A 22,988-nucleotide genomic window follows, 5' to 3' on the forward strand; every position below is an offset into this window, starting at 1 on the left:
GTGGGACTGCATCATGGCCTGGAACTGGCTGACTATCTCAGCCCGCTGAGCCTTCAGGCACTGATACCTGGCCTTGCACTCCTGCAGGTCTTCCCTCTGTTTGGAAAGCCTATGCACGTGGTCCTCAGTGAGATGCTTCTATTGAGCCTCCTTCTTGGTCAGATCGAATCTGAACTGAGCTGTTTTGCCAACACTTTCTTGTGGTGGCTGCTTAGCTCCAACAACTGTTTCCTGTTGGGGCTCTAAGGAGCCCAGATGGGGAGGGGAGGAGTGGCTGGGAGGGGAGAGGGGAGTGACAAGGGGAGCTGGCGAGGTGCCCCTCGATGTGAGTGACATTGAGTTGGCCACGCCCACCCAGTCACATGACCGCCTAAGTATGCCCATCCAACTGGTCAAATGGCAGATCAATATTAGTGGTCCACGGGATTTAAAGTTATGAATTTAATGGTCCCTGAGGTCCGAAAGGTTGGTGACCCCTGTCTTAAGAGATCTGGGTATTTTAAAAAAACCAAAAACGAGCAAATTTCAAAATCTAACTTCCCCAGTCTCAGACTCAAATGATTCAGCAGGAATTCTAGCATGCAAGTTTGCTTCTGACAATGGAGAGGCTTGTTTTGAAATGTTTTATGATATTGATTACAAGTATATAACACTATTGTGAGTGCCTGTATGTTAATTCCCAAGAATGACAAAATACTCTCCCACTCCCCTCAAAAATGAAATCCAAGAGGCAATTAATCTTTAATTTCTTTCAACTTTGTAATTGAGAAGACCACATCTATAAAAGCCTCCATTATTTTGTCCCAAAGGTGCTTTTCCAAGAGGCACCTGGACTTTCTGGTTTTTCTTTGAAGACATTTCGCTTCTCATCCAAAAAGCTTCTTCAGCTCTGACTGGATGGTGGGGAATGGCAGGATAAATATTGCTTCTGTATTACTGCTAACTGACTCAAAATTAGACTCCTGGTAGCTATTTTAAAGCCAACATAAAATTCCAGAGATCAGATCACTGAGCTGTTGAATTATTAATAAATCTGCTTTCTCTCTTAATTAAAATTTAAGTTGATGAGAAAATGATTAATTTCCAGACAAATATTTTTGCTGTTTCCAGACAAGATATTTGCTGTTTCTTTTAAAAGGATGTAAATATTGGAGTTGAAAATCTGACTGTACACTTACACACGCAGCAGAGATACAAATTTAAGTCAGCTGTTCATAATCACAAGCAGCTGAAAGTTGCGCATTATCTGGCTGTTCTTGTTAACCCCTGTTGCATACAACTGTATTTCTATTTTCAAGCACAATTTAGCATTCCTAATCAATTATCCATTTTTTAACAATCCATTCCTGTCTGAATTTCTGTTATTTTTTCCAATGTTAACAAGCTACAGTGGTTAAAATTAAACATTCAAAGGCTAAGCAACCTAGTCTATTTTTGAGAGAAAATCTAATGCATCAGTTTGTATCCAATTTGAAGATATGTGATCTCAGAAAGTAGGTGACATGTGATATTACCTGCTCACTGTTCTTCCTTTAAAAAATAACAGCTTTGAATGGATGGTTTAGAAAACAATGGCAATTAGTTAATTGCCCCAGACACAAAGATTGCATTCCTGGTAATCCTTCCCAGCTGCTATTGCAGGAAGTAGGAATTTCAACATGATTTTAAGTTGGAAATAAAAGTGTTACCCTAATTTCCTTCCTTATGGCCTTCATCCCAGTCCAGACTAGCACTCCTGAACTGTTTTCTGCTAAATCCCAAAGGTGGCTACTTAAAAAAAAAAAACACCAACATTTTAAAATGCAATTTGATCTTGATCATTACATTCACTGATACAAACAAGACCAGAATAGCAGAAGTTTTTCATACCAAAAGCACAATGGAATGCTCTAAAGACTTTATGTGTTTGCTTGCATGCAGCATAAGGTATACATAGAGGGATGATTGTAGAATCGTAGTGCAAGATGAATACATTTTTACAGCACCCTACTCTACAAAATTACATATTCAAAGAGGATAATGTTTCCTAATATTCAGTAATAAGTAAGGTTACTTAAAATAAATTATTTGAGCTGAAATTTAACAATTCTTAATTATGTTATTGCAGGGGTGTCAAACTCGATTTCATTGAGGGCCACATCAGGGTTGTGTTAGACCTTGGGGGACTAGGATGGGCATGGCCGAGATGGACATGGCCAGTAAGACATCACTTGTGTTTGGGGGCACCTATGGTGGCCCAAATGCTCTGCCAGCGAAAATAGGCTCTCAAGCTCAGTTTTCGGCTGCAACAGCCTCCTGCAACCCTCTGCCAGTGAAAATGGAGCTGGTGGGGGCATGTGCAGCCCCAGCTTTTCGGCTGGGATGGCCTCCTGCTGTCAGGGTTCCAACACAGAGCAATCAAAACTCCGAGGCAGATGGATTCCACAAAGAATAGATTTAGTGGGCATGTCATATTGGCACGACCTGATGAAAACCAACTCTAAATATTCCCACAGTTTTCACCTAATTAAAAATTCTTTCACTTTCTCCAATCAGTCACATGGTCCAATCAGGATACAGTCCAGTTGCTAGATGACTCCAATCCCTCCTTCTGGACACCTGGTGGGAATGTCTTTGGTTCCCAAGAGAAAGTATTTTGTTCTGGCTACAGCAATCCAGCTACCTCTACTTCCCCCTCCCTCTCCCACACCTCCAGTTTTGGCAACATTGAAGCCCCAAAATGGCCACAGCCAGATTAGCTTCAGGGTTGCTGCAAACCTCTGCTAGCAAAAATGGAGCACCATTTTCACTGGCAGAGGCACATCGGTCCGGTCCTTCTATATTTCCAGAGCAGTCTCACGGCCAGGTCTAAGCACCTTAGTGCTTATCGTGGGCCAGATGTGGGCCCCAGGACTTGAGTTTGACACCGTTGTGTTATTGGGTCATGTTGACTAATCTGTTTTTGTACAATGACCTTCAATTTTGTCACTCTATTAAGTTTTATGTGTTTAGATTGCACTCTGATTATGTCAGATAATCTATTTTTTTTTTTTAAAACCTACACTTCATCATTGCTTGAGGACACATCAAACTGCTCAGTGGTTTAGACGGGTGATGGGCCTGCCTTCTGAACACCCTTCCTTGAATCACCTTTGGAAAATTCAAGAAAGGTTAAAAGAATCCCTGGATCATGTTGTGGCCAAGGGCTCACTTTAAATTTGGGAGATAACAAAAAGGGTGTTGCAGAAAACCCAAAATCCACAAAGTTTTAACCAAAGACTATCTACTATTGACCTCATCCCATTCATATGAGGTCTATAAAGGGCGTGCATAAGAGCACCAATGTGCCTACCGTTCCTGTTCTAATGTTCCCTTTGATTGTATCCAATTTCATATAGTTATCACATACTTATGATTATATTTATGCTTATATATCGTATAGTTATTTCATGCTTATGCTTATACTGTTGTGACAAATAAATAAATAAATAAATAATAAAACTAAAAATTGAGTTTTTAATTCATACCCTGTTGCATGCGTCCTTTAGAATTTACACCACAATTTACCTGTTTCCACCTCAAAATGGTGTCATTTTGTCTGTGATTTTGAGTAATTAGGGCTTCATGTCTGTATAAAAGAAAGTCATGGTCAGCCCCCTCCAGCGGTGGGTTTCTACCAGTTCTCCCTGGCTCAGGTAAACCAGTAGTGGCAGAGGCGGAGCTCTGCCCACCTGCCCGGACGTCATTATGGACGCTCTGCACATGAGCAGAAGGTTCTGTGTATATGCGTGCTTTTGGTTCTAAACTGGTAGTGAAGGTAAGTGGAGCCCACTATTGGTCCACTCGTTTTAATTCATGGGAATTCAAACCTGTTGTTCTATTTGACCAATTAATTATGTTTTTAAAATCCAAAACAGAATTCCAAAATAGAATAAAGAATGAAATCTTTAATATTTCTTAGGCAAACTGAATACACTGCTTTGGCAGGTTGGAGTCTTTTTTGCTGAAAAAGTGCTTTATCCATCAAGACTTCATTGGTTTGTTGCATTCAAGGGTCATCTTACTTTGTTTGTTTTACTGGTTATGCTGGCTAGCCATTCTAGCATGCTAGAATCAATAGCAGTCTAACAAATCCATTGACCAACAGGGTGTAGGAGATTGCTATCAACTGTCATAAATTTCTGTCCTATATTTTTAAAGGGTCCATGAAATTTGATTCAACATAAAAACTACTTTTCTACAATTTGCTTAACTTTGCTAACAAGGTTATAATACCACAGAGCTTTCCTAGATTTTGTTTTCCAGTCTAGGTGGCCACTTTTTTTCATCTGTATTATATATTATACTGGCTTCTTTTGTCTAAGTATACATATTCTTTCTTTCAAGAAAAATTACTCCCTTGAAGATTTTTACCTGTGCGAACAGAACTGATTTCAGGCTTGGGGAAAGAAAATTCAAAGTTTGGCATTTAAGTGATTTATCACAATTTTTTTCTTCTTTGCAATTTATGATTTCGCTATCGAGAAACAAGAAAACAAGTGATACGGGATACAAAATTCTTTTCACAGAAAATAATATATGTATGATTATGATGATTGGTATAGATAGAAAAATTGTGAAATGAGACAAAACCTAGCGAATAATTGCTCTCACATGTGGCTACATAGTAGATAGGAAAGTCTGCCATTCCCCTGCTTGCTTTTTCATTAAAATAGGAAGTCCTGGAGCAAGGATGGGCAATATTTTGATATCTGGGGACTATTCTGAATTACCGTTTGAAAGTACTGGTACTTGAAGGTATCTATCCAAAGGCATATACAAGTAGTCCTCAACTTACAACCATTCTTTTAGTGACAGTGCCAAGTTACAGCTGCACTAAAAAAAGTAAATTATGACAATTTTTCACACTTATGACCATTGCAGCATCCCTGTGGACATATCAGAATTAAGATGCTTGGCAACTGGCATGTATTCATGATGGTTGCACTGTCCCAGGGTCATGCGATCATTTTTTGTGACCTTCTGACAAGCAAAGTCAATGGGACACCAGATTCACTTAACAACCATGCTAGCAACTTAACAACTGCAGTGGTTCACTTAACAACTCTGGCAAGAAAAGTCATAAACATTCATTTAACTGTCTTGCTTAGCAATGGAAATTTTGGGGCCAACTGAAGTTGTTGTTGTTGTTGTTGTTGTTGTTGTTGTTGTTGTTATTATTATTATTATTATTATTATTATTATTATTATTATTATTATTATTATTATTATTATTTGCATTTATATCCCGCCCTTCTCCGAAGACTCAGGGCGGCTTACACTATGTCAAGCAATAGTCTTCATCCATTTGTATATTATATACAAAGTCAACTTATTGCCCCCAACAATCTGGGTCCTCATTTTACCTACCTTATAAAGGATGGAAGGCTGAGTCAACCTTGGGCCTGGTGGGACTTGAACCTGCAGTAATTGCAAGCAGCTGCTGTTAATAACAGACTGCATTAGTCTGTTGAGCCACCAAAGTCAAAGACTACATGTACTAGATTAAAAATAGACTTTGCGAAAGCAAGACCTGAAGAGCAAGATCCTATTAATGGAGAACATATTGGCTAATGGGAGTTGATATTTGCTGTGATATGAATTTGCACACTTATATTTCTTAGCAGCTGGTGTTGGAACAATATCTTTGAGCTGTTCTCTGACTTTTTGATTGCCTTGATTTCTTCAAATCCCAGGTCTGAATTATTGAGCTGTTATCGGGTTTGTTCCTAGATCCTGGTATGGATTGGCTTTCTCATTTAGCTGAAGTCACTACCTGAATCCTGGTCTAGTTTTAAACAACTTTTTTTAAAAAAAATGCTAGTAGCTTATTGGCTGTTTGTATTTCTCTTCTTCCAAGCTTTGTTCAGCTGCTTAAGGAACAAAAGGAAAGGAATGTCTGCTACCTACTTAGGCAACCTGATTTCACCCCCCCACCCCCCCGCCCCCAATATTTAGCCTGCAATCCTATGTGTACTTGTCTGGAATAATCCTCCTAAATACAGTAGGACTAACCTACTGAATTGAATATGCTGCGTAGGATTGTCTGTAATGTCAGCCATTTGTGTTTCTGTCCGTTCAACTTGAATGTTTTTCAATTCAAATACAGAATGAAAAGCATAATGCTCATAAGAGAATCACCTGGTAGCAGCAGCCACCAAGTGAATCTTATTCCTGCTTAAGTATTAATTAAAAAACATTACTCCTGCTTAAGTATAAATTAAAAACATTCAACCTGAACATTTTATCACCCAAATATTTTAAATTTTTCCTGGACAATTAATTTTGCCAAAGGTATCACATTCAGAATATATGCACACCTCAACAATTACAACTCCTCTCCAATGCTCTGCTAGTGTTGCTTAGCAGTTCCCAGAGTTTAATTCTCCAACTCTGGAATCCACAATCCCATCATTTTTTTATCATTAATTGTGCTGGCTGAAGCCGCTTTGCTGTTTCCCTATTAAATTGTACTGCTCTTGGCACAATAAAACCCTGGAGATTTGTAATTGTCACTAGAGGCATAAACTGAAGTTTTTCCTAGACTAGCATAGCTTAGTCTTGTTCATTTCTGCACTGATTATCTGAAGATGCAGGGATACATTTTACTAACATCTCCGGATGAATCATGGAACCTCTAGATTAGGTGGAATGGCCGATCTTGACATTCTCTTTGAACTGGGAGATTTTGCTCAATGGGATATCTTGCTACTCAAAAACGTTGTTTCTGTGTTGAAAGCTTAGTCACTAAGTCAAGTTAAACATGCTGCCATAGTTTACGAGGACCTAAACAATAACCACTAGAAATCTCAGCCATGGAAGGCTTAGCGTAACAATCTGTTGAAATCAACCAATCAAACAAACAAACATATATGTCAACTCTGCCTAAAGCACAGTCACAAAGCACAGTCAAAAAGAATCTACTGGCAGTTATATTTTATCATCATCAGTTGAAGTCATGAAGTTGCCAAACTTCTGATAAAGTGATTTTGATTGGTTGATGCCTGTCTTTTATACAAAGAGCCTTACTTCTGGAGGATAGCTTTCTAATTTCACTAGAAAATCCCAGAACGCAAACTTTTGAACGCTTGATATGTATGTAATAAGTAATTGATCATATTATGTCAGATCCATTTGAAATAATTTTATTTCCTATAGATATAATTAATTAGTGTTCTATGATGCACTGTATAAATTCCAGTTTTAAAATTTGCTTTAAGGGGAAGCCAGATCTCTATTATCAGTGAAGTAATTTTTATTATCAGAAGTACCTGATTGTATTTAGGGATACAATTTCAACCTATTAAAATAGTTTACTAAAGTATGCAAAAAAAAAGTTTAATTTTTGAGTACTGATTGAATGGGAGATACTCTGAAGAAAGTCCTGAAGCAGCAATAAAAGGAAAATCAAGGGAAACAAATGCTAAAATACATTATTGTGTGAGCCTTTGAGACAAAATGTTCTGCTCCAAGAAACAGATTACACTTCCATCTCTTCTGAGCACAAATATCCAAAGGCATATTTGAAACAACACAAGAGAAAAAGCATCTTCTGAATTTGTGGCATTTTTTAAAAAATTAAAGCTAATGGATTATATACATAGTTACTCAAATTTACAGTTGTTCTTGAAAAATTGCAACAAGTCATGGTGCCACTGAAGATGTTTTTTAAAAATGTTATCTTGTAATGCTTTATACAAAAGACAAAATGCCTGGTAGCGATGGAGGATGATAAAATATATTTGTAAAACTCATATTTAAATGCAATCACTTCAGGCGACTTTCCAGAGAATTACAAAGGCCAATAAGCATAACATAAAAGAGTGCCTGAAACTCTTGTTTCTCAAAAATAAAATATTAAGATCTAGCCCCAAGGATGAATGGAAATTGCATGCTTCTCAGAATGCTCTGAAAGAGACAGGCATATTTGTATGCATCTTCCGTGCCACTTTTGAGATCACTGAAGGCATATCCAGATAAAGGTTCAGTTCTTCACAAAGAATTAAATGGTTTCCATTGTTTAGATGACACTGTCACTCGGCACAACATGATGGGACCAAGTCACAGTTTGCCCCACTTTGGCTGTGATGATTTTGCAAAAAGCAAACGTTGATTCTAATGACTTTAGTTATGGACCAATAACTGAGTGCTATATCTCTGCAATTCATCACTGGAGGGCTACATTATAATGGTCTGCAACTACCTTTAGCAGGTACAGAAATGCCTTCTGCATTTTAATAATGTTAGCACAACCCATTCCAATTCTATCCAAACTAAAGTATGAAATTGGAACATTTGAGTGGTGGAAAACTTTTTCATCAGGACATGCCTGAAACATAGAATCTGGGGGGGGGGGGGGGGAAAGCAGCACTAAAAGCCAAAACTGTCCATGCAGAGGTAAAAGAACATGCAATTCCACCCTGAATGAGGGGAAAATATTATTTGTGATGCAAACTGTTAAAATTACTAAATATGATGCACTTGATTAAAGTAGGGCCAAATGGCAAGCTCATTCCAAGGCAAGGTGCAGAAAAAAGAAAGTATATAGTACTAACTCTCTGAGAGGTTTCAATTTTCATCAAGTACCTTTGAATGTCAAGCTCTGAATGGAGGGAGACCAACATGCACTGTAAAGCCTGTGGATCAGAAACAGGGGAAAGAAAAGGGGACAAGAGGAAAGAGGAAAAGAGACAAAAGTAATTAAAAACAAATAAAACAAACTAAAAATGGAATGTAAGATATGTAAGGAGCAGAAAAGTAAGACAATAAAAGAGAATCCAGTTGACCAATGGCCTAAACCCCCTCCGCAGTTAAATTCAGTCTTTAAATAGAAGGTAGAGTTCTGAATATCATCAGTTTTGCAAGTATTGCTGACAGAATATCTCTCCTTCTCCAGATCCATGTTGCTTTCCTCTCCCAAGTTCCTTCCTTAGCTCAAGACAAAGCCTATATATAAATAAAAATTACCTGGTTTTTTTAGCCATGTAAATCAGAAGCATCTGCAAATTGTACTCCAAAAAGTCAATGTGAGAATTCAAGCTCCACCTTTTTATATGTATACAATCAACTAAAGAACAAAGGAACTTCAATTGCACTACCATATTTGCCATTCTGACTTTTTGAACCTTGCCTGAAGTCACTCCTAATCTAATTGCTTCTATTCTACTTCTGTCTGATTATTAAAGAGCTTGTGCAAGAAGATAAAAACAAGAACAAGGTGTTATAGAATGGTAAAAAAAAGACAGAATAATGAAAAAGTGTGTTACTGTTCAATGTTTGCAATACAGGTAATCTTCAACTTACAACCATTTGTTTATGACCATTCACAGTTACAACAGCTTATATTAAAAAGTTACTTATGATCAGTTCTTGCATATGTGACCACTGAAGCATCTCCAATGTTATTTGATCAAAATTCAGGTTCTTGGTGGGCAACATGTATTTATGACAGATGCAGCATCTTGAGGTCATGTGATTGGCCGTTGAGACTTTCCCAGCTGGCTTCCAACAAGAAAAACCAATTGGGGAAGTTGGAAGCTGCAACAGAGAAGTTGGATTTGTGAAGATGAGGAGTCCAACTACCTACAGGAAGGAACCTAGAATTATTCTGCCTGGTTAATTTTACTGAATGGGCAGAAGATAATGACAGTAGAGGGGTCCCATAAATACCCAGGCCTGGAGCTATGTAAGTACTTAATGTGCTCAGAGTATGGTATGTGTGTTTTTTAAAACAATTGAGTTTTGTCAAAGACATAATCCAAGTTAAAGCCAAAAAGTTACTTTTCAGCTGACTTCAGAGAAATTATAATTAAACTGGGATCGGAAAGCTCAATCTCATACCATGCATTAACACAGCAATTATATAAACGTTTACTTAAAATTAATCTCGCTGAACTTGATGGAAGTATTAAAAATACTTAGGACTTCCAGTAACAACCAAATAGTTACTTAATCATCTTTTGCTCAACAGATTAGTTATTAATATGACCAAAAATTGAATCCTATATATCCAATAATAAACCAGAGACATATTTTACTATTATAGAGCTCATCCTCCACAAAAAATAAAGCTTCTACTGATTAATTTTCAGATTAAAAAGTCCTTAAATTCCACACCATCTTCTAGAGAAAATTATACAGTTAAAAGCATCCAAAAAAGCATCACAGAAATGAAAAATGAGCCTAATGAAAAAATTGCCTATATTTAAATATGAAGAAGATACACCTAGTCCTTGACTTACAACCATAATTGTGAATGGAATTCTGTTCATAAATCATTGTGGTCATAAGTTGAGGCACCATATGATCAGACCCAACTTTTTGACTATTATGGCAGTTCTTAAGCGAATCTCACTTAACAAATCCACTCTCCTAAATGGGCATTTTTTGCCATTAAATAACTGGTCATAAGTCGAGGACTACCTGTATTGACTCTAAAAAGCTTGAGGTAAGAACAATGGACATTTGTAAGAAAATGAATATTTCCTACACATTAGGATTTTGTTGCATTTTTATGAAAAATAACTCCAATCTATCTTATAACATACTATGGTAGAGAGGATTTGAAACAGGCTAATTTTTCTAGGCATCAGTTAATAGCACAGATAGCATTTTGCATATTACATAAAACCATTCAGCAAATCTTTGCCTAAATTTATTCGAAAATAAATCCTGCCCTTAAAAATGTTAACAATCCTTCAGAAGACCTGATTGCTAAAAATAACCATTCAGATTTCACAGAACTTTGGAGACGAACTATCTAGGACCCCCTAAAGGAGATTTTGTCATTTGAAAAAGTAGACATTTTTCAGAATCATTCCTTACAATTTTCTGTATTTGTTGCCTTGGATCTATATTTAATCCTTCCTAGGCTGAATTTATATAGCCATAATATGGTTTGATATTCATTAAGTTTGTGATGTAAACTTATGTAAAACACGACTTCTGCATACTTACTTGTGACCAGGCCATTATAGCTGGTTCATCATATTTAGTTAAATGTATAAAAAGAAACTTAGAGTCAAGGTAATGTTTTCTTTGAGTTGAACTAGAGGGGATATTGATAGCGAACAGAAATGCTGGGAAGACGAAGGGTCTTTTGCTTCCCACCCTTATAGATTATAGACTGGACTTTGAAAAGGTTTCACATTTCTTCTAGTAGCTCAAATTTTAGCTTATTATCTCTTTGTATTTCTCCCCAGCACAAAGTTAAAACATCTAATTAAGCATCTAAGCAAAAAGGTAAGTCAGAAAGTAACTCAAATTACTTATAACATAACATAACATAACATCAGAGTTGGAAGGGACCTTGGAGGCCTTCTAGTCCAACCCCCTGCCCAGGCAGGAAACCCTACACCATCTCAGTCAGATGGTTATCCAACATTTTCTTAAAAATTTCCAGTGTTGGAGCATTCACAACTTCTGAAGGCAAGTCGTTCCACTTATTAATTGTTCTAACTGTCAGGAAATTTCTCCTTAGTTCTAAGTTGCTTCTTTCCTTGATCAGTTTCCACCCATTGCTTCTTGTTCTACCCTCAGGTGCTCTGGAGAACAGCCCAACTCCCACTTCTCTGTGGCAGCCCCTGAGATATTGGAACACTGCTATCATGTCTCCCCTGGTCCTTCTTTTTGTTAAACTAGACATACCCAGTTCCTGCAACCGTTCTTCATATGTTTTATCCTCCAGTCCCCTAATCATCTTTGTTGCTCTTCTCTGCACTCTTTCTAGAGTCTCAACATCTTTTTTACATCGTGGCGACCAAAACTGGATGCAATATTCCAAGTGTGGCCTTACCAAGGCATTATAAAGTGGTACTAGCACTTCACGTGATCTTGATTCTATCCTCTGTTTATGCAGCCCAGAACTGTGTTGGCTTTTTAACAGCTGCTGCACACTGCTGGCTCATATCTAAATGGTTATCCACTAGGACTCCAAGATCCCTCTCACAGGTACTACTATTGAGCAAGGTACCACATATACGGTACTGGTGCATTTTGTTTTTTTGGCCTAAATGTAGAACCTTACTTTTTTCACTGTTGAATTTCATTTTGTTAGATAGCGCCCAATGTTCAAGTCTGTCAAGATCTTTCTGTAACTTGAGCCTATCTTCTGGAGTGTTGGCTATTCCTGCCAGCTTGGTGTCATCTGCAAATTTGATGAGTTCCCCATCTATCCCCTCGTCCAAGTCATTGATGAAGATGTTGAAGAGTACTGGGCCTAAAACAGAGCCTTGGGGTACTCCACTGCATACTTCCCTCCATGTGGATGTAGTTCCGTTGAGGACTACACGTTGAGTGCGGTTGGTCAGCCAGTTACGAATCCATCTGGTGGTGGTGCTGTCTAACCCACATTTTTCTACTTTATCTAGTAGTAGGTTATGGTCTACTTTATCAAATGCTTTACTGAAGTCCAAGTAAATTATATCAACAGCATTCCTCTGGTCTACTAATTTTGTCATTTTGTCAAAGAATGCGATAAGATTAGTCTGGCATGATCTGTTTTTGACAAACCCATGTTGGCTTTTATGAAGATACATATATTCCTGAGGTATGTTAATTTTATCTGAGTTGCAAGAGGAATTCTATGATCACCTCAGACCTTTTCCTAAGCCCATGTGGGAGGGATGTAATGTCAACTGTTTGATGTTTCCAACTGAAGACATGATTTCTTCTTTTGAAATAATGGACCTGTAGAAGTGGTGATAGTTGACCCAAATAGGCAAACCAAATTTACCTTTACTCTTCATTTTATTTCTCTCATTTTAGTGAAGTTTACACATTTTGATTCTACATTCCTGCAAATCCATACATGGATTTTATGGACTTTAATGTGAGTTAAATTTAATTACATAAATCAAATTGATCTAATTTTGACTAGTTCTTTCTATTGGCCCTGGCCCATTTTGAAGAGTGCCCCTGGGGAAGTTACTGAAAAATCTCTGCCTAAAAAAGAGTATACTTCTCTAGTTCTTCATGTGATTCTACTTTCTCTTCAAGTTATAGATTGATAAACCTTCAAATTAAGTCACTGTGGAATGTGTCCAATATAGACTCTTTTTGCATGACAGGATAATACTTTTAGATTTGAGAATGATTAATGTGAGATCACCCATGTAAGAGGTATTAAATGGTCTTCCTTTCCACTTTAAGACTTAGACCTGAGTTCCATGCCTATTCCAGCAAAGACTGTTTAATGCTCACAGTTGACAATGATCTTAACAGACATTCTGATGTAAAAAATGCAATTAAATTTGCTAATTCAACAAACTAGGTTTGAATACAGGTGATAGTTCAGGGGATATGTTATACACAAATGTGCATTTTATACACACACACACACACACACACACACACACCTCCACTTTAAAACCAAGTTTTCTCTGACACTATTTCAGAATCAAAGTTGATTCTATCATGCTGCATGATAGATAGCATAGCAAAACCATTTCTGGAGCCCATGAGGATGGGGGAACATAACTATTTTGTATGAGATCATCCAAATGACAAGGCTTATATATCTAACTTATTATCAAAGAGGCTTTCATGGCAATCTTCTCCTTTTTCAACAAGTGCCTGTCATCCACACATCAATTCCCTCAGTGACTATAAGTTAACAAATGGCTTTGTACACTATATACATACACTAGTATATACTTGTTTAGTGGATACAGGAGACAGACAGGAATTTGTTCATACTTTCTATCTATCTCTGATGAAACAAAATTAAATGAAGAGTGCTATTTGCAAAAATAACACTCTTTACACACTAACTGATTTGGGACAAGTTCTAAGATACATTAAGCTTATGTTGAGAACAATCCTCTCAGAAGTAAACTCCATTATGTTTCTGGGCAGTTATGTGATGGATGTATTCCAAGGAGCAAGAGACAACTCAGTTCAGATAGTTTGTGTCAAAGAAAGAGGGTGAAGAGAGCTCCTTCCTAATATTTCCCAGAGTATAGATTATGTCTATGGGTGAGGAACAATAGAGCGATCTGCTTGGAAGAATCACAAGTTTTTCTTGGCTTTTGTCAGTCTGGCCCTTGACTTATAATAATTTGTTTAGTGATTGTTGTGATCATTTTTCACACTTACAACTGTTGCAGCATCCCAGTGGTCAAATGACCAAAATTTAGATATTTGGCATGTATTTATGATGGTTTTAGTGTCCCGGGATCATGTGATCATCTTTTGCAATCTTCTAACAAGTCAGTTGGGAAGTCAGATTCACTTAATAACCATGTTACTAACTTAATTGCAGTGATTCATTTAAAAACTGCGGCAAGAAAGATCACATAATATGGGGCGAAACTCCATAACAACTGTATTGCTTAGCAATGGACATTTTCAACTCAATTGTGTTAAATTCTTCCATTTCCCAGCATTCAGTTAGAACTGAAGATACTTCTTGAATGAGGAGTGAAATATCTTCAAGAAAAAACAAAATCTAGTTACCTTTTGGTGGGGAAACACTGTTCAGTTAAATTTCATGTGTTTTGTCTATAATACTGTATTTAGTGATAAACTGAATAAACTAAATGCTGTTAGTACAGAGTTTGGTCCCATCAATCTGAAATCTGCTACAATTCATCTGAACTGTAACGAAGCATGTTTTCCAGGCAATAATGTGGCTGTGGAATTTGAGGGCGTAGCCTGTTTTTCTGGATGGAGTCTCCCAGGCCTGCTCCCCTCTGTTAATATTCTATCTTCAAGGGTTTTTAAATGGAGAGGAAGAAGAATAGAAAAACAACTTGGATGCTTGCAAACGACCTCCCTTTGTACAACTTTCTGTCAGGACAACATGGAATGTGGAGTTGTTAGCAAAGTATTTTCTTTCCTCTTCCCATGAGTTCTTCCTGCCAAAAACTACCTTGCAATAATCCTTTGATAAATAACCAGAACATGTCATAAACTGAATATTTCTTTTGGCCGTCTTATCAGCCCTCATCCACCTTTGTTTGGATGTGCTGAAACACTTCACATGAATCCTACCTCTGCTTCCAACAATATTTAAATGCACCATTTAATTTTAATTTCATGAACAGGTTGAACTGGGGGTGGTAAAGAAGCCTTCCTTGGAGTGTTTAAATAAGTCCACATTTAATGATTCAAGCTGTGGGTATAACTGCAGTGTAATTTTCTCATGATGCTATAATAATATCTGCAAGAAATACCATTTGCCTGCAAGCAAAAATCGATCGGACCACAAAATAGACAAAGTAATAGAAAATGAAGAAGCCAAAGAGCTCTGAGACTTTAGAATTAAAACAGGCACCTGACACACAACAGTCCAAACTTAACAACTTTTCATTAGAAAGACAAAAAAGTCTGGATGGCGGACATGGCAGAACCTGGAGAAACCTAGAATGAACTGGAGAAAATCACAAAATACAAAGACCCGCAAATAAAATGACTCCGGCAAAAGAAAGCAAAGATAGTACCAGTAGCGTAGGCACCTTGGGTGCAGTCCCAGATCAACTGGAGCACCATTTGAACACCATCAGCATTGACAAATTCACCATCAGTCAATTGTGAAAGGCAGCTTTACTTAGAACAGTTTCATCATACAATGATGATAACTTTAACACCACCACCACCACCACCTCCTGACTGACAATGCAACCAAACATAATTGTAAGTATTCCTTGCCTTCCAGGTGATCTATTGAATAAAGGGATCCATTCCTGCTTGAATTTGATTAGAATGAATCCATTATGAACACATACCACCATTTCCCAACCATTTGTGGACTCAAGACACAAAAGAGCTAGAAAACACAGATTCCTAGACAACACACACACATAAGCACTTAAATACTATTACTCACTACTCACCAATATTCACTCTTCCCCACTGCTGCTGCTGCTGCTTCTCCAACTACTACCCCTTGTGAGTACTCCTAGAGAAAAGCATCCCTTTCTACTTCCACACATAAATACATACCACCTTCATTTACCCCTCCAATGTTTCATAGCAAAGATTTTATCTTGTCTTGCTGTGCTGGCTGGGCTTAAAGAGAGCAGAAAAAAGTAGCAAAAGGTGCTAGCAATTTTCTGGACAACCTACTCTCTCACACTGAACAGTGCAGTTCTGAACATGTCTATACAGAATTAAATTTTACTGCTTTCAACATGTCTTGTATGGATTTGCATGGTTTTATCTAAGTAATGTCATGTTTTACACAGATAGCTTCTGTTGGTCACTATAAAATGGATTCAACACACAATAAAATTATAATGGCTCAATTTTTTAAAAAAATAAACTTGAAAAGTTTTAATCATTAGCTATGCCAACAATACAAAAAGCCACTGATTTAGCCAATGTCTCGGAAAAAATCTTCTAATCCGAAGATGTCAACGAAAAGACTGTTTCTTAATATTTATTTATATAACAAATGTATATGGCTGCCCATATCATAAGAGTGCTTTTGGAAGTATATATAACAAAACAATAAACAATATACCTAACTAATCTTGGCTGGCAAGCAGAACTATGGATGCTAAACATGAGGCATTTTTTTTGTTAGCAAAATACAAACCCATGTCATTCAATTACAGTGGGAAAATATGTAACTCATAAGAGTATTGCATTTTTGCAAATACTGGTAACTATTCACAAAATCTATAACAACAGTGATATAGTGAGAGTCCTGCCTAGGGGTATAAAACATAGACCATGGGACAATGCTGGGAAACTCACATACATTTAATGTTCAAAGCACTAACTGTACAGAAAAATTCATGCATACATGAGAAATGGACAGCATGTGATTGTCTCTTTGTATTAAATAGAAATATCATACATTCTTGCTATTCTTCATTTTTGACCTAAATTTCTAAGGAGCTTTTGTTGCATGGCAATGCAAATGTGTTACCTACAGTAGTTCCTTCATGTTTTAGAATAGCCAAATTTTTATTTCTGTTCCGATTGCCTCTGGTGAAAAATTCTGCAAGTTAATGGAAGCCAACTACTCACCATATAACTTCAGAGCCAGTTTTTTTTTCTTCCCTTTTATATCCTACAATGTACATTTGTTGCCTGCGTAAGCAGAATAAATCAATTAAAATTGTCAGTTTTCATCAAGGCAGATGCTTCATTGGAATATCTGGAGCAGAACAACCTTTAATCACGTTGCAATGGAGATGAAGGTATGTCATCACAAATACTAGCAGGAGAGTTGTCATAGCCTTTAAATTTTTAAGTCCAGAAGGGAATGGAAATTATGTAACCTGGAAGTTTTTAAAAATGATGTTAAGATCATAGACATGCCCAGAGTATCTACAGAAATATCACCTATGGCAACACATCATGAAATTGGATGGTGATGGTGTCTATACAACAAAAGAGGCAGTTAACTTATGATCCAATTAGCATAATTTGAAAATTTGCTCCATGCCATTACAAAATGGGCTGGGGAATGAAAAGTCCATTTTTTTACTCCAGATAATCTTCTTGCAGATTTCCTACTAATGCTAACCTTGGAATCCTATAATCATACTCAAAAGGTTGCTTGGCTAATTGGTTAGAAAATGTATATAAATTAAGGCACACATTTATTCATTCTTCTGAGAGATAGTTTCTTCCAAGCAGTTTGTTTGTGCGTTTATTTATTTATTTGTTTGTTTGTTTGTTTGTTTGTTTGTCACAACAGTATATATAAGCATAAGCATGAAATAACTATACAATATATAAGCATATATATAAGCATAAGTATGTAATAACTATATTAATTGGATATAATGAAAGGAAACATTAGGACAGGAATGGTAGGCATGCTTGTGCTCTTATGCATGCCCCTTACAGACCTCTAAGGAATGGGGTGAGGTCAATAGTAGAGTTTTTGGTTAAAGCTTTGGGGATTTTGGGAACAGACCACAGAGTCTGGTAGTGTATTCCAAGTATTAACAACTCTGTTACTGAAGTCATATTTTCTGCAATCAAGTTTGAAGCGGTTCACATTAAGCTTAAATCTATTGTGTGTTCATGTATTGTTGCAACTGAAGCTGAAGTAGTCTTCAACAGGAAGGACATTGTAATAGATGATTCTATGAGTTAAACTCAGATCATCTCGAAGATGGCGGAGTTCTAAGTTTTCTAAATCCAGGATTTCAAGTCTGGTGGCATAAGGTATTTTGTTGTAATCACAGGAGTGGAGAACTCTTCTTGTAATCTGTATTTTATTAGAAAGTGTGCGTGCATGTGTGAGACTGTGTGTGTGTAAGAGAGAGAGAGAGGTGGGGGGAAGAAATGTTGAGAACATACCAGGTTTCGCCCTCCAGGGAAATTCTTTTTCCAGGAGTCTTAAGCAATAAATAATCTCTCCTTGTGTTAAAACAACACTCACTGAAGTTCAGAACAGGAGCATCTGCACTTTGGAATGCTCCCTGGGGTCTCTCACAGAGAACAAAATGCTGAGGTTTGTGAGCCTTTTACAGGGAGTTTCCCATTTATAATAACTTGCTACATTTTAGGAATCTTCTGTCTGGGAGCAATTGTCATTAGAGGTTAAAGTATTGAAAATCCTGAGATATTTGCAAAACAAAGCTGGTTGATATTTCAACTTCTGCACAATGTCTATTAAGGGATTTGGGATTCCTGTTGATGTCAGATAATATATAAATATATGGTGATTATCACTGTATCTATAGTCATTAATCCTTCTTGGCCATCATGTAAAATGAAGAATACCTTCCACTGAATTCTCGTAAGACTGCATAAGACTGAGCAACTGAAATAGGCACTAAAAGCTTCTGAATATTGGTACCTATAAGATAATGTTAAGTATTTTCATCTCTCTGGGAAGTGGTGTCATGAACTCAGGCTGAACCATGATTTATTGCACTTGAAGGTCAATTTAATAGAAGACAAGAGTATTAATTCTCATTGGTCAGGGCTGCCCAAAGAAACTATATTGAGACACATATTGGGCATCTTTTTTGGCTAATTTACCAGAAGCATCTGGTTAGGTGGCCAACAGTGGATGAGACATATTTTGGTCCGACTAAGTAAAATAGCATTTATCTGCTTACTTTTTTAGAAATAGCAGAAAAATAACTACATTAGGTTTTTACCTGAAAGAATGAGAGAATAACTGCTGCCTTATTAGAGGTGAACAAATTTACTGTGATGTCTTTCTTAACCTATGCTACTTTTTTGTATGCATGGTTATTCTTGGTGATATGAGACCATTATACTCATTCTCATTCTCTCTCTCTCCTCTCTCTCTCATGACACTAAACTAGGGAAAATGTAAAGAAAATATAAAATTGCATATTATGGAAATAACAATATATACTATAGAGGACAAGTTTCTGAGTTGCACAATACTTAATTAAATGCATCTGAGATGCTAATACAAAAATGATAGTTTTCATTCCACTGTTATTTCCTTTGCAGCTGGCATTTATATCCTACTACTTTTGATTCTGGAGATGATGTATAGTTATCAAGAATCAACATACAATCTATCTTCCAGGATTTTTTTAGATCCTGGAAGATAGATTTTTAGGTCCTGGAATGCCTATGAGGCCTCCCTCTTCAACTGAATCTCCCTGCCCATGAAATCAAGAAAAAAAGTTTTGTAAAAGACACCTGAGGGAAAGCCCCATTTTTTATTATGACTGCATTCTGTGGAACAGCTTACTCCAGCTACAGCAGCGGTTCTCAACCTGTGGGTCGGGACCCCGTTGGGGGTCGAATGACGATTTGCCAGGGGTCGCCTAAGACCATCGGAAATATGGGAAGTATACTTGCGAGTCGAAGAATCGCGAATTCGGCTTCAGGCACGATGAATTAAAAAAGAGATAAATCTTTGCTCTGATGTCTCCCTCTCAAGCCAGCTGCAATCACTCCCAATTGCTAGCCTAATCTGGCTTCAGGCGCGATAAACTTAATAGGGGAGGAGTCTCCGCTTTAATGCCTCTGTCCTCAAGGCAATCGCAAGCAGTTCAGATCGCTAGCCTTCAGGCGCGATAAATTCAAAAAAACAGTTTGCTGCTTTTTTCCCCCTTCTGTAGCTGCTGAGGCGTGCTGAGATCGCTGCCTAAAAAAATAATAATTTTACGGTTGGGGTTGCCACATCGTGGGGAATTGTATTAAAGGGGTCGCAGCACTATAAAGGTTGAGAACCACTGAGCTACATGGTCATCCCTTACTGAAGAGACCAATCTGGACTTCCAAAGTGTGTGTGTGAAGAGTTAGCACTTCAGGAAAGTTTTGGGCATGTGGAAGTTCCAAGGAAGGTGTTGTCACTGGATGTTGATCAGACTGACACAATACTTTTAATCATAAGTTTTATTTCCCAGAAGTTGTTCAGAACCTATGGGAATCAGTGGCACCAAACTCAAGTATGTATGTACAGGTAGTCCTCAACTTACCACCTTTCATTAAGTGACCTTTTGAAATTACAGTGGCACTGAAAAAGTGACTTATCACCATTTTTCACTCTTATGACCATTGCAGTATTCCCATGGTCACCTGATCAAGTGTGGACACTTGCAGCTGGCTCATACTTATGATATTTGTAGTGTCCTGGAGTCACGTAATCATTTTTCACGCTTTCTAACAAGGAAAGTCAATGGGGAAGCTAAATTCACTTTACAACTGTTTTACTAACTTAACAGCTGTGGGATTCATTTAGCAACGATGGCAAGAAATGTTGTAAAATGGGGCAAACTCACTTAACCACTGTCTCATTTAGCCACAAAAAAAATTGGGCTCAATCGTGGTCATAAATCAAGAACTATCTGTATTTAAAAAGCAAGCAAGCAAATAAGTAGTCATTGCTGAAGTTGATGGGAGCAAATTCTAAATGATGCATTGTTTTAATCTAGGTCAGAAAAGGATCATACGCTGTGGGTTAAAAATGGTCTATGATACAACATAGGCAATGATACATTTAATTTATTGGTTCTGAATGGCAGGCTTGTACTCACATAGATGAAATCATTTATTTTAAAATGCATTAAAAAGCAATAATAGCTAGTTTGATTGATTATGAAAACAGAAAGAAAATCCACAGTAAATCCTTTTAATGAGATCAAGTAGAGTAACACAAAAGTGTGCATGATTTTGATTCTTTATTAGAAAAAATCAGGATGTAATATTTTCAGCACTAGCTGGGGAATTCTGGGAATTGAAATCCACATGCCTTCAAGTTGTCTAAATTGGGAAACACTGATATACACATACTGGCCTCAGTGCAGTAACTCCCCTGTTTCTGAGGGACTATCACCCATATTCCATAACCTGGACCAAAATAATGCATACAAATAAAGAGATTTTCTTTCAAGCGATATATTTAGCATCACTTGCAATTTGCCCCCCATGTATCCTATTATGCTGTGGGATGGATCTAAAAATATCTCAAGTATCTCATTCATCCAATCATCCATCAAGAAGTCTGCCATCATGTGCCAACAGCGACCTCCTGTTGTTTGTAGAGCAGAAACATGCAATTGACTACGCAAGGGAATACATGGATGTGAATTTGACATCAAAACGGGCAACATTAAAAAATCAATGGGAGAATATTTCAATTCTCCCTGCACCCCATGACATTTTGCTATTGGCTGCAGAGTCCTCAGATTTCAAAAGAAAACTACAGTATGAAATTGTATTCATCAACACGTTCCCACTGGGTTTCATTTCCACAGTAGGTGTTCAATTAGGTTAGAATAGCTGCAAAGATCACATTATCACAGTGACTGCTACTATGAGGGAAGGTCCTGCTGCTCTTATCATGTATTCTTTTAGCCTCAACACAGAAATATTAGATATTTTCACCACCCTGTCCACTGAATGATTTTCAACACCCTTGTAATGGGGGCTTAGTTAACAAACTATGGTTAAAAATTCTAGCTTACCAAAATATATGACTTTAATAAGTGATTCTACCTCTTGTTGCTATTCTTGTTGCCGATATTAAAGTGGGCTTCTTGTGGGGGGGAGATTCCCATGGAGAAGAAAGCCAAATTCCTAACAGTTTCTCATAACATTTATAACTTCATTCTCATAGTATCCCATAAGATATAACACTCTGGCTATGATTGTCCAAAAGAGCAGGGTAGTCCAAATTTTGTCATATTATTTCCACAGATAAGTAAATAAATGTCAGGGCTAAAAATAAGTTAGTATTGAACTAACATTGCCAAGACAGCCACCAATGCCATGTTTTAAGAAAAAGAAAATACATGCATCAAAACTCAAGAGAACACCAAATCTTGCAAATATCAAGGCACACTAATGTCAGAGGAGGAAAAATGAATCCTAAAGTACTAGTATTTGTATAATTCCAACAAAACAGGAATTTGGTGAGAATTAAATGAGCTTAACTAGGGCTTGTTGCTACAACAAGTTTTCCTATAAACATAATACGTATACCTGCATGGGGTACTTAAATGCCCCTGTTAAAAATCTACTTGCAGTGTGATCCAGGCCATACAATGGTACATCTTAAACAAATTTTAAGAAATTATACAAATACTAGTTAAGATATCTGTATCAAACAAGAAATTTATTTAGATGTAAATAAAGGAGTTTTTTCCTGGTAATGGAGCAGTGGTGGGTTGCTATCGGTTCTCCCCGGTTCTTACGAACCGGTAGTGGAAATTTTGAGTAGTTCGAAGAACCAGTAAATACCACCTCTGCCTGATTCCGCCCAAAATCTATTTGCTGTCTCCGGACTACCAGCTGATTGGCTAGAAGGAAAAAATCAGGGCTCACTTGACAAAGAAGAAAAGAAAAAAACACAAGACACCGTCGCTTTAAATTGCAAGCCAAAAAGCCTCCCAACTGATCGCCTAGAATGAAAAAATCAGAACTCACTTCTCAGCCAGGAGATCGCTTGGCAAAGAAGAAGAAGGGGGGGAAAAAAAGATGTGGTGGCTTTAAATTGACAAACCAAGAAGCAGCTGCTGGAAGGAGGTTTTTACTTGCAGAAGCATTCGTTTCTGGGTCAGAAACTGAATAAC

General features: G+C 37.3%; 1 protein-coding gene across 18 annotated transcripts in view; it reads right to left on the reverse strand.

Annotated features, from left to right (window-relative positions):
- The window catches only part of KIAA1217 (KIAA1217 ortholog), a 221,920-nt gene that overhangs the window by 110,979 nt on the left and 87,953 nt on the right, over positions 1-22,988 (reverse strand). For 9 of the 18 annotated variants that reach the window (XM_058184027.1, XM_058184034.1, XM_058184028.1 and 6 more), the window contains one exon: positions 8,574-8,654. The exons of 7 other annotated variants lie outside the window; for them this stretch is intronic. In XM_058184027.1, the coding sequence (XP_058040010.1) occupies positions 8,574-8,654 (81 nt within the window). The remainder of the gene's footprint in view (positions 1-8,573; positions 8,655-22,988) is intronic. 2 more of the 18 variants (XM_058184037.1, XM_058184038.1) reach the window with 1 other exon arrangement.

This window comes from Ahaetulla prasina, chromosome 4, assembly GCF_028640845.1.
Source record: "Ahaetulla prasina isolate Xishuangbanna chromosome 4, ASM2864084v1, whole genome shotgun sequence".
Lineage (NCBI taxonomy): Eukaryota > Metazoa > Chordata > Lepidosauria > Squamata > Colubridae > Ahaetulla > Ahaetulla prasina.